This window comes from Pygocentrus nattereri, chromosome 10 (genome assembly GCF_015220715.1).
Source record: "Pygocentrus nattereri isolate fPygNat1 chromosome 10, fPygNat1.pri, whole genome shotgun sequence".
NCBI classification, from domain to species: Eukaryota; Metazoa; Chordata; class Actinopteri; order Characiformes; family Serrasalmidae; genus Pygocentrus; species Pygocentrus nattereri.
In genome coordinates, this window is record NC_051220.1 from 16,432,389 (window position 1) to 16,445,218 (window position 12,830).

The 12,830-nt window shown below is 38.4% G+C and overlaps 1 protein-coding gene across 1 annotated transcript in view; it reads right to left on the reverse strand.

Moving 5' to 3' along the window:
• Positions 1 to 2,674: 2,674 nt before the first annotated feature.
• Positions 2,675 to 12,830, reverse strand: part of traf3 (TNF receptor-associated factor 3) — a 16,510-nt gene continuing 6,354 nt past the window's right edge. The window contains exons 2-11 of the mRNA XM_017703310.2: positions 11,617 to 11,828; positions 10,103 to 10,154; positions 9,881 to 9,985; positions 9,135 to 9,299; positions 8,547 to 8,627; positions 7,916 to 7,990; positions 7,461 to 7,553; positions 6,961 to 7,101; positions 5,594 to 5,771; positions 2,675 to 4,349 (exon numbers count right to left, since the gene is read on the reverse strand). Coding sequence (XP_017558799.1) covers positions 3,778 to 4,349; positions 5,594 to 5,771; positions 6,961 to 7,101; positions 7,461 to 7,553; positions 7,916 to 7,990; positions 8,547 to 8,627; positions 9,135 to 9,299; positions 9,881 to 9,985; positions 10,103 to 10,154; positions 11,617 to 11,825 — 1,671 coding nt within the window. The 5' untranslated portion in view covers positions 11,826 to 11,828 and the 3' untranslated portion in view covers positions 2,675 to 3,777. The remainder of the gene's footprint in view (positions 4,350 to 5,593; positions 5,772 to 6,960; positions 7,102 to 7,460; positions 7,554 to 7,915; positions 7,991 to 8,546; positions 8,628 to 9,134; positions 9,300 to 9,880; positions 9,986 to 10,102; positions 10,155 to 11,616; positions 11,829 to 12,830) is intronic.

The window sequence follows — 12,830 nt, forward strand, 5'->3', positions numbered from 1 at the left end:
AGAAACTTGCCGAGTCAGAATTGTTCATCACAGTGGTGACAGGGAAGCGTTTGAGGCCTCCAAAGCTACATCACTCAAATTTTACACGAAGTGTATGTTACACGCTGCTTGTGAAATAAGTATTGAACACGTCACCAATTTTCTAAGTAAATATATTTCTAAAGGTGCTATTGACATGAAATTCTCACCAGATGTCAGTAACAACCCATCCAATCCACACATGCAAAGAAATCAAACCATAGATGTCCATAAATTAAGTGTAATAATGAGAAATGACACAGGGGAAAGTATTGAACTCATGAAGGAAGAGAGGTGCAAAAAGCCATGGAAAGTCATGACACCAGCTGAAATCTGTCAGTAATTAGAAAGCAATCCTACTACTTGGTGCAAATTAATATCAGCTGGTTCAACTGATGGCCTATAAAAAAGTGTCATTACCAAGGTGCCACACACAAAAAAAATTCTCATGATGGGTAAACCAAGTGAGCTTTTTCAAGCCTTTCACAACCTTATTGTTGCAAAACATACTGATGGCATTGGTTACAGAAGCATTTCTTAACTACTGAAGGTTCCAGTGAGCACTGTTGGGGCCATAATCTGGAAGTGGAAACCTTTCACCATAAACTGGCTAAGACCAGGTGCTCCCTGCAAGCTTTCAGACAGAGGAGTGAAAAGATTATCAGAAGAGTTGTCCAAGAGCCAAAGACCACTTGTAGAGAGCTCCATAAAGCCCTGGAATCAGCAGGTACAATTGTTTCTAAGAAAATAAGTAATGCACTCAACCGCCATGGCCTGTATGCACGCTCACCATGCAAGACTTGCTCCCTTGCTGAAGAAAAAGCATGTTAAAGGGCGTTTAAGGTTTGCTCAACAACATTTAGACAAAAGCCTGTGAAATACTGGGAGAATATAGTCTGGTCAGATGAGATCAAACTCTTTGGATGCCTTAATACACACCATATTTGGAGGTCAAAAGGCACAGCATATCACTCCAAAAACACCATACCAGCGGTGAAGTTTGGAGGTGGGAACATCATGGTGTTGGCCTGTTTTTCAGCATACGGCACTGGCGCACTTCATATAATTGAAGGAAGGATGAATGGACAAATGTACCAAGACATTCTTTATAAAAATCTACTGCCATCTACCAGGATGACGAAGATGAAACAAGGGTGGACATTTCAGCAAGACAATGATCCCAAACACACCGCCAAGGAAACTCTCAATTGGTTTCAGAGAAAGAAAATAAAGCTGTTAGAAGGGCCCAACCAATCACCTGACCTGAATCCCGTTGAAAATCTATGGAAGGAACTAAAGCTCATAGAAGGAGCCCACAGAACCTTGAGGATTTGAAGTGTGTTTGTGTGGTGAGAATTTCATGTCAATAGCACCTTTAGAAATCCATTTACTTAGAAAATTGGTGACGTGTTCAATACTTATTTCACCCGCTGTATGATTTACCCCTGATTATTTACCTTATTAACCACATAAAACTCAGACATGCTTTGTTTTGGATAGTAAATAAAATTGATAATTATATTTGTAGATAACACAACTCCAGCTTTGTCACGTCACTACTGCTGGAAAGAAACCAGAGTCTGTTACATAAAACCACTCTAAATGAATTTAAGTTACCAGTGTTTTTGTTTGATCTTGCTGAATTACGCAGGTATTTTTTAAACAATCGGTGGAATTCCCCTTCAACAAAACGTCTTTATCAAATGTAATAAAAGTTTCATTTTTGTTTTTAAAAATCTTTTTAGATATTTGGGGATCGTCTTCAGTCGTTTTAAACAAGGGTAATGTTTCATAAACTCTTGACTTGCTTTGCTGCATCTTATCCACAGGTTTTCCATGTGAGCAGCTCAGGATACATGCTGGCCCACACTGCAGACGAAAGAAATAAAATGTAATGATTTAATGTGGGTTAAAATTTCACATAGTGTAGTTATTTCACATGAATAGTTATTAGCAAATATATACTTTATATTATATTTCAGCAGGTTAGGGCGTGTAAAAGTATTAGACAAGACAGCATAAGTTTAAACTGTCCAATTAATATTTATTCATGCGGGTATCTTCCAGGCTGCATCTCTAATAGCTTTATGCTCACTACATAGTACACTATGTAGGTTTTTAAATAATGACCTCTACTACAAAATAGTGCATGTTATATCCTTTCAGTCTACGATTAGATCCAACGCCCTACTGAACATACAATTTCATTGTACACTCCGTTATTTCATCTCTTATGGTGCACTATATTTCATCCCATGTACTACACGCAGAGTAAGAAACGACTTAAGATACAAACTCATACGTTTCTGATCTGTGCACTGTGTGGTGGCTTTAGGCTTTTTTTTTTTTTTTTATTAAACTGCCCATCTACACCACCGTGTGGCCAGTAAGGAGCTAGACTGGTAAAGTCCTGGAGGCTACACTAAAATACCAGCTATAACTTTTATGTTTTAAAGCAGCATCAAATTAAATATGTATATTGATGGCCATATAACATACATCACATCTCACTTTTACCTTGAGCAATTTAAGAAGGTGTCTGTCGTATTGTAATTTTGCAAAAATAGGTTTCATTTTAGATTAACATGAGGCCAGCACAAACTTAACCTTGATTCATGAATCACCAATAAAAGATTACAAGACACGCATGTTTTTTTCCATCATTTTATATTCCATATACTTATACATTTGTACTACACATTCAAAAACAATATTTGTGCAAATATCATTCGCCCCGTTAAAAGTGATCTGAATAACTATAAATGTCTTAGCCTGCATTGTTGCAGACTTATATAGGCTAGTATTTCAAATGGTGTTAAAAAAAAAAACTATATTCTGATGCACAGCATCTATCAATGTTTAACATTACAAAAAATAATGTGTCAAAATAGTAAACACAGTTGACAAGGATAAGTCATGTAAGTATTGTAGGTTTACATGCATAAAAAAAAAAAGATTGCTCCATAATGAAGGAGCATTAGCACAGGATTTAGTGCACCCAACTTATATCTTCATGCTTTGTGGCCCTGGTGCATTAAAACCAGTGCACCAAAAAGATACGTTCTACCACTGGCCACATACACACACAGAACACATCCTAGTCACAAAAGTCAGCTCTATACGAACTCCTCTGAACACGACACTTAAAGGTGTTTTACAAAACCATCAATTTTCAATGGATACAATAGAACCCAATGCATCTCATGTTCTTATTTTCGCCAAATATGAAGGCTTATCTGTCAATATGGATGTTTTATTACATCTCCATGTTAAAAAATTGATTAAGCCATCTGTTGATGTCAAACAGATACATGGATATCTCCCTTTTTTCTTTTTTATGCCTATTTGTTAACAGTTGGTCAGGCTCATCATGTTGTCAGTTACCTACTGTCTCATACCATTTCTCTCAGCCAACACCAGTACAGATACTAAATTAAGCTTAATTAGAGTTGCAAAAGCTTTTGCTCTTTATGCTCCATTCTTGAACTGTAGCCATCTGAGACCTGCACTACCCTGGTTAATGTGACAAACGCAATCAGAGGCCACCAGCCACCATCCCTAAACAAATCGTGACCTTAAAAAAAAAGAACACGCCATCCTCAGGAGCAGAAACCTGAGACTGAGGTCTCTTAGGATACTCATGTGTTTCTCCTTATTCTTCTCACCAGATCCAGCTCTTTTTTCCCTCCCCTGTGGCCTAACAATGTCCTCATCGGGCACCAGGCCCTTGGGACAAGAACCATAGGGCTAAGGTGATAGTCATGGGTCAGGCAAATCCGAGGTATCCACTGTGACCTTGATGAAGATGGTGTCGTCCTTGATATAGGTGCCATTTTCCAGCACAGTCTGGGCCACGAAGAGCGGGCAGCCCGAGGCAATGTTCATCTCTCCAGTGGGCCGGCGAAAGCTACTGCTGTTAGGGTCAGGCTTGAATGCATCACCCAGATGCTTTCGCGTCGGACCCTGGTCCATCAGCATAAGCGTCACCTTCTGCTTAAAAGGCCATGGCAGCAGTGCATCATACTCACCGCGCATCACCACAAAAAAGAGTGACAGGTGTGTGCCCTTGCCCATGCCATCACCGTTCAGGTAGACACGGGCGCACATCTTGTAGCCGAAGTAGCCCGTGTAGAACGGCTGGCTGTAGAGGGAGAGTGTCTTGGAGGCCACTGCCTCTGCTTTCCGCCTCTTGTAGTCCCTTATCTTCCAGATAAGCGTCCCGTTGAAGCTGGCCGTCTCCAGCACTTGCAACTTCAGGTCCATGTCTGCCAGCCGGATGTCGTGTACGCTGAGCATCTCGTCGTGCCGTGACAGCTGGGTTTCTAAGGAGGCTGGAGAAGGAATCAAGTAACACAAGACAGTCATAAACGCAAAGTGATTTATAAAGACATTTATCTACGGCACATACTGTTCCAGTTACCACTGTTTAGTTACAAACTTAATTTAAAGGGCCTATAGCCTAGAATTTATTTGTATTTATGTACTACCCTGAAATCCACTAACGATGTTCGTCTAGGTTTATGTACCAAACATAAACATAATTCATGTTCACATGATTTTACAAACCTCTATTTACTGCTTAGAATCAAACAGGTTGTTTTGTAACTGAGAGACACCTCAAAACTGCACATAGATGAGGCTAAACTGCTGTAGTTTGACTAGGCAGATATTTGCAAATGCATTTTTTTTGTGATATTAGAAAAATGTATTCATAACATCTTAATTTCCATATATGGACCATGAGAACTATGAAGGCCCAAAAAAAAAACCCCAAAAAACACTAGTTAACTATTAAATGGGCCCCCTGACAGATTGTAATTATAATTGCAAGCTACAGAACATCCTGAAGATGTTAGATTAGAGCTGTACCTAAATTCTGTGGTTGTTCTCCACAACCAGGGTTGGAGATATGCTATAGGCAAATTCAAATCGCCAAACAGATTACATGTCTATGGACATCTAGTGTGAGATATTTCCCAAAATATTCCTTTTGTTTACAGTCATGCATTCATAGTCTAATGGCAAATGCTTTAAAGGTCACAGACCCTTAATCTGAGCAGTTTTCAATTACGTTCAAACTTGATTTAATTTAACTAATTTAACATTTGATTAATGTACTAGTACTAGCCTTGCCTTGCCTAGCTTTGTTTTACACAAAAATATAGGAGGAACAGGGGACATTAACAGGGATTCGTTTTGGACAGGTAACCAAGGCTGCCTCTTCAGATAAGCTAATGAGCTAACAGAAAAAACAAGTGCCACGTTGAAAGTTGGTAAGGACTCACTATCTTCAACATGAGGCATTTTCTCTTAAGTGGATGATGTGCCAGCACGTTACTTTTCAGAGAAGTGCGATTTCTTTCTGGACATGACGAACATCAGCTGGAGCAATCAGCCCAGTTAACTATACAGTCTTGCCCTCTCTACCTCAGGTTCCCATACTCTTTTTGCGGAAAGTACTTTGTCTTCTTGTGATAACAAATCCCCAAATAGTAATTTTAGCATTTGAATCTTGACACCTCGAACAGTTAACAGAGTATTTGAGCAGCCATGCACATTCCAAATCTGCACTCACCTAGGGTGTGTGTACCAGTACCGGTACGGGTGGAATCGAGTGAAGCTACCACAGAGCGCATGCTCTCCACAGCACCCCTCAAAGCTTCCACTTCATCCCGCATAGCCCGCAGTGGCCGCAAATCCCTCAGCTCCATCTCAACCTCCAGCAGTTTCTCCGAGTGAGCACTCATCAGCTTCTACACGAATACAGACACACCCACCACATCTCATCTCATGTACCAAAAGCTTCATGATACTGAACAGGATTGCTGCACACAATTTTTAAAATCAAATTTAAACTATTAATAACTTTTAAAGACTTCAACAAAGCAGAAAAAATATCATCACACTATATGGAACATATTAATGTCCATGTTATTGGTTTTGGTTCTAAAGCTTGGATATATGCTTTGAGATTGCAAGGTCCTTGCATAGTCTTCTCAGTGTGTTTAATTTTATCAGTTTGCTGTCTTCTAGTCCTTCACATATACAAGACACTCATGAGTACAGTCCTTTAATGCAAAGCATCAGTTGATATTAAGTGCAATCCAATCTTTGTTTGCGGTCGATGTAAAATTTGCTAGGCTGACAATACTACAGTAAAATTACTTTGCTTTTAATATGCGCATGACATTCTGGACTGTTATCATTACTGTCTTGCCTTAATTTGTAGCTTACTCTTTGCTGTTACTGATCTCCATGACTGCTACCAGATAATTTAATATGCAAGAAAATCTTTGATATGCGCATGGTGGCACACTTTGAAATGATATACTATCTTTTTTGTGTGTGTTTAGACTACTCAGTGGCCACTATGATTTCATATTGCTGTAATGCGCACGCAGCAGGCATGCTTTTCTCTCTGTTTTGAACCGCTTTTAATGCTAGATTAAAAGAAAAAAAGAATCAACGTGACTGCCAGTAAAGCAGAACTTTTCTGTGATGGTTTCATTTTTAACATTAGAGAACTTTTTTTTTTAAATGCTCACACTATTTTTTTTAAATGCTCACACTGTTCAGATCAACCTATTTTAAGGTCAGAGATTTACACATCTATTTATGGCTAATACGTCCCTATTAATTTCAAAGTAATTTACAATAATTTATGGTTCCTGATCATTAAGTTTTAACTCATGATGAATGACTGAATTGGTTATGTGATTACAGTATGTTCATGCACTAGCACCCTCTGCAGTAACTAAGTGGCAAAACTCTTCTAACAGGCTAACCGCTTTCCCCAAAACCTTTACAGCCTTTTAGTTCTAATTCTGGTGAGTACATGGTCTGTAGCTTTATATCTCTATGGGGGAAGGTCATATTTAAGATCTAATCGACACAAGTAGAGATGTATCTGTCTGTTACAGGGATGTAAGAAATACAGCTTACCTGCATGGAGGCTAGCTTCTGATCCAGCACCCGATATTTCTCTCTCATCTCTTCATACTGCACATCCACTTCTGTAAGACGACTGCTCAGACTTGGGAGGACCTTGTAGCGTTCCAACAGCTCACTCTTGACATCTTCCACCTACACACAGAGACACACATTTGAGTTCAGCTCCACTCTGTCAGCTATCTGTGAAAATCATGAAAGAATTCAGATGTACGATAAGATCAGGTGAAACACTACCACCTCCAGCTTTTAGTATCATTTGTTAGTTGTTGTTATTGCCATACATCACAGAAACGGCAAGACGAGTCATGACACAAAAACAGGTAATCATGGTCAGCTTGGCTTTAATGTGTTCGTTTAGAGAGGCAGAATTTTGTTTTCTCAGGACTTATCAAGATGCTGTTATGTTATATAACAATTCTAGTCCTTGACTTAATATGGGTATAAACATGGACATAAAGAGGGTGAGCTGCAGTCTGACATGGCAACCGTACTTTGGCTTCTAATGTGTTGTTTCTGGCCACCATCATTCGTAGGTGTTCTGAGGCAAAGCTTGACTCGTGCTCCCTCATGTCCTGGTTTAAACCCTTAACAACAAAAAAAAAGTTAATTTAATCACATCACACATTTATGCAGGTATGTAACTTGGAGTGTATTCATGGTTTTTTTACATTTAGTAAAACATCATCATACAACGAAAGCTCATTGTCTCTTTGGCTTATTGCTTACATTTTGTTCTTGCGCTGTTCTATTCTGTGAGTTATTATGGATAGTTCATCCTGCATATGACTAACATTATGGCATACAACCTATTCAAATCTAAAAGCTTTAACAATATTCAATACTAGTCATTATCAATATTTTAAATACTTAAAATCAAGACCACTGGTATACAACATTCAGAACACTTCAGAACAATATACAGTGCAACATAAATCATTAAATTTACCTTGTAGGAGCAACCAAAACGAAAAAAGGAGCATGTGACTTGAGCCTTTGGACAGTCATGCTGGTGACTGGACAGCTACACAGGAAGCAAAATACATTACGTGTCTACCTGCAAACTTATGTACACACAACTGTAGCATCACATTTTTTAAAGTCAACATGATTCAGAAATCATAATTTTTTTTCATAACATGCTGTATTTCCAAATGACATAGCGTATAAGGGAGGGTTTCAAATCTAATTTATCATTTCGCTTGATGATAAGTTAAAGTGGTGGGAAGTAAAACAAGATTCCCTTAATATAAATAAATGTTATTTTTCCCCCACCTGCTGGTGCATGGTGACATCAAAACTCAGAGATGTTTTTTTTTTGAGACAGGCAAATGTTCCTACACTTCAAATCAAAGTTTAGTGGAAAACAAAAACCATCATTAAAGTGGTAAAGTATCATTAATTATGTTTAATATGACCAGGAACATGAACTAGCATTACATATTTTGATGTCAAGTTGACTTTAAAAAATGGCAGTTGTCAGAGTACAGAAAAACCTCCAGCATCCTGTAAATTTAGTAAATGCACATAAATAGACATCAAGAAAAGACATTACAAAGTGTAATGTATTCCACACTTACCTCACTCCTTAACATCGATGAAAACGAACAGTGATTAGGGCAGGCTACTGGATATGCAGGGCACACTGTTTCCTTGTGTTTCTGTCAACAGAGAGACAACCAACTGTAAAGGGAAAGTGTAACTGAAAAGGAAAAACAAATCAAAACAAAACAAAACAAACATATACCAGTACAGTCAATGTAATCTTTAGGACAATGAGATGAAGCACAGAGAGTGCATATAAAAGGCCTAGAAATTCCCACAAAAACTGTCAGGTACAGAAACTATTTCCATAATCACATGCATTCTCAAAATGGTACTCTGTTGCAGGAGATTCCCCTAAAGTTCCCAGCACAAATGTGAAACTAAAAGGTCATGGGACCTTTTTGGCACCAAGGAAGGGAAATACTTAACATAGAGGAAGCAAGTAGTTCATTAATCACTACTGAAGATTAAGAGACATTCAACTCTTCCCTCATTAAAAAAAAAAAAAAAACAAACAAAAAAAAAAAAAAACGCATCCACATCAAAAAAGTGAAGCTATGAAAGTACTTTCCATTTCTTGCATGGTCACTTGAGACAGAGTTCACGTGGCTGATGGAAGGTACCTGTAGCTCCGTGAGAGCCATTTTGTGTTTGCAGTATTCACAGGTGGTCTCCCGGTGTTTGCATTTGCGGCTCAAGTGCTCAGCCATGTCCTTCCTCATGATCTTCTCTTTACACTTCCCCAAGGGGCAGGGCACTTCAAAGTACTCGCACACGTTCAAGTGTTCCTGCCAGTCCAATAACGGAGACAGACAGACAGATACAGAGATGCAGAGAGATACAGAGAGCGAGAGAGAGAGAGAGAGATACAGAGAGCGAGAGAGAGCGAGAGAGCGAGAGAGAGAGAGAGAGCGAGAGAGCGAGAGAGCGAGAGAGCGAGAGAGAGAGAGAGAGAGAGAGAGAGAGAGAGATACAGAGATACAGAGAGCGAGAGAGAGCGAGAGAGATCCGAATGACCAATGCTGGAAAACTATTAGTCCACTACCTACTATAAATGAATACTACTGCCAAATTAATAACATTTAATTCAATGGTAAACTTAATTATTTAATGAAATCTACTTTATATATCTATTTACATAGCCATACAAGCACTCACAAAACATTACACTAATATATATATATATATATATATATATATATATATATATATATATATATATATATATATATATACACACACACACACACACCCCACATTAAATGTAAATGTATAGAAATGTATACAGTGTAATAAAGTGTATTACATGTAATATGTAATGCAATATATAGAATCACTATATAAAATTTTAAACTATAAAGTAACTTACCATAAGCTGCTGTAGACTCATTTGTTCTTTACAGCCATTCTTAGCACTCCTGCAGTAGACCTTCAAAGTCATAATCTCTCTATGGCAGCAGACATCCCGGAATATCTGACAAAGAACAACCAAACAGCAGAAACAGTATTATCACCCGCAACCTGCTATGCTGTGCATATAGCTTTTAGTCAGATGGCTTTATTAGCGGCTGTAAAAGGGGGTGGGGCTTACCTTGTCTTCAAGTAGTGGTTCCCTGTCAGCTGGACACACTGGATTAGGTTCACTGTGTCGTAGTGAAAGAAGAACAAAATATCATAACTTTCCCTTACCTAGTATGGTAATAAAACAGAACTCACAAGAAAAGGCTCTGAGGCGTGTTCCGAGACACGGAACATGGGTAGTACAGGAATACATTATTCACCCTTCATTCATGTGCTGCAACATATGAATGTTCACATGTGCATACAGTGGCCCAAAAAATTATTTGGACACTTAAACCATATAACTATTGGTAAACTCCAATTATGTTCTTTAGATTTCCTCATATAATGTTGAACAAAGTGAGATTTGTTTTTAGAGAAAAACAGTATCAGACTATGGTAGACTCTGGAGAAAGCCTGAAGAGGAATTCTGCACTAAAGGTTCTGTACAGCATAGAGAAGGAAATGTCAAAGTCTGGGGCTGTTGTTCTTACACTGTTGTTGAGTTTGTGTTAATTGATGAGATTATGAACTCTGTAAGAAGCCTGCAAAATGATAATGATCTGAAACTTGAAGACAACTAAGAATACTTCCCCATAAAGAAAACTACAGTCCTTGAATGGTTAAAAGTATATGCTACTTGATTTGACATTAAGTAAGGTACACATGTCCAAATGAGTTCTATAGTCACTTTACATGTCAACACAATGTGTTATTTAAAACTGACTTATACCTGATTTACTGATTACGGAATCTGGTATTAGCACTGAGCTGCTTCCTTGGTGAATGAATTGTTGGGACATGTTATAGTGGCTGTCCTATTACAGTTTTAAGGCAAACTATAGTCAATCCATGACATGCTATGTTCTTCCTATCAAAATAGGCACTCCAGAGTAGTCAACTTCTACTGATCTACTCCTACAAGGGGTAGATCAGAGAACAGAAACTAAAACAGATCCTTAAGAAACAAAGTCCATTGTCTTCTGTCTATAAAGCCTTTCTAAAGTGCCATTATACATGCTTAAGCATTTTCTGGGCGAAAAAAAAAACTAAACAAAATTTCAAACTACAGAAGCCCCAGATTACAGCGAACAATATGGTGATGGCAACGTGGGCAAATAATGCTTTCTGTGGCTCTCTCAAGACAGGCTAGAAAAAAGACGTCTCATTATACATCACTACTGTCGTCCATTGCTTGGTCTAAATATTGTGCTCCTCAGGGCTTTAATATGATAGGTACTATAAATATCAGTGTCTTAGAGCTTACAAATGTGCCTATTCCGGTCACTTGCTATAACTTGTTTTTTGCTTGAAAAATACAATTCTAATTCCCCCACCTCCATACTATGAAAGGGCTATACCTAGCAGGCGCAAGAGACAGAAGCATATTTTTCCCTGGGTATTTTTGGTGAAATATTCAACAATCCCTTTCAGTTAGTCCCAAAAATTAATGAGATCACCCAAACAGTGACATGCTCAGGGGTCCTCCATCACAATGATACAAAACATGACTGTAATTATGTTGTTATGGTCATCAAAACGTACCAGAGCAGGTCACCGATGCAACTTTCGCAGAAACGGTGGCCACATTCAGTCTGGCGCGGTTTGCACAGCACCTCATGGCAGAACTCACAGCAGTACTTGGACTCTGGCCGCATGACAAAGTGGTCTCTGAAGCCTCCGTGCGGAGGGTGGAAGCACTGCTGCAGCACCACCTGCTGCTCCCGCCCGTCCACACTGCGCCCCGCTGACATGACCTGTAAAAAAAAAAAAAAAAAATTATCACTTGGATTACACTCAAACACTTGAAGCCTCAGACACCCACACTCCTGTGCCACATGGGTGTGACCTTAATAAAGTATTACATTATTAACAGACAAAGAACATTGCCACTGTTGTAAATAAACCGTGTATCTCAAAATCAGTAAAGGAGGAGAAGAAGGAAGAGATCTTAACATCTGTTCATGTAACTTAAAAACCTAAATTAAAAAGTTCACTTTGTTTCACTTGTCATAAAATCTTCACACTATGTAAATCTTACGTGACGTTTCAAACAGTTTTATAGAATTACAAGATTTGGTTATTTTTTTGACTGCTCCAATATGTGAGATCCACAACCCTAACACTGCAAATGAAAGCTAGTAGCTTTCTTCCATAGTTAAGGCTGTTAGGATTGCTGGGTGAGGCACTTATTTAAAGGAAACTTTCCAGAATTTTAAGCCATTACTCTAAGAATGATAACATCAATGGATGCGGTCTAGAAAGTTTAGAAAGCCACTCACTGATAAGGCTGCAACTATTTGGTGAGCGATTTTTTTCAAATTGACTGAAAAATCACTAGTAATGTCAGTTAGACATAAAACAGCATTGCATTACACCCATAACATGCTGAAAGTCAAAAGGCCTCAAACTACATTCCAGGTGAACCTCAATAGAGCACTGCACCATTTTCCCTGTTTTAGCACAATTAGACTGATGTGAATCCAAAGTGTTATTCCATCAAAATCTACTTAAAAATACAGTTGCACTATAGTAGATGAATTAAAACATTTTTATCATCACAGTATTCCATTTCATATCAGGGCTTTTCTTACTTGGCCTAATTATTTGCTTGTCATGACATGTCAACATGCTCAAACGTGTAATATTTGGCTCAGATCAGCAGTCGGTTCAAAAGTCAGTTCAAAACCAAAATGTCTGGTGCCAAAATGTCAGTCTCAGTTGTTTTGTTTCCCATTGAGAGGTACTGAAACAAACAG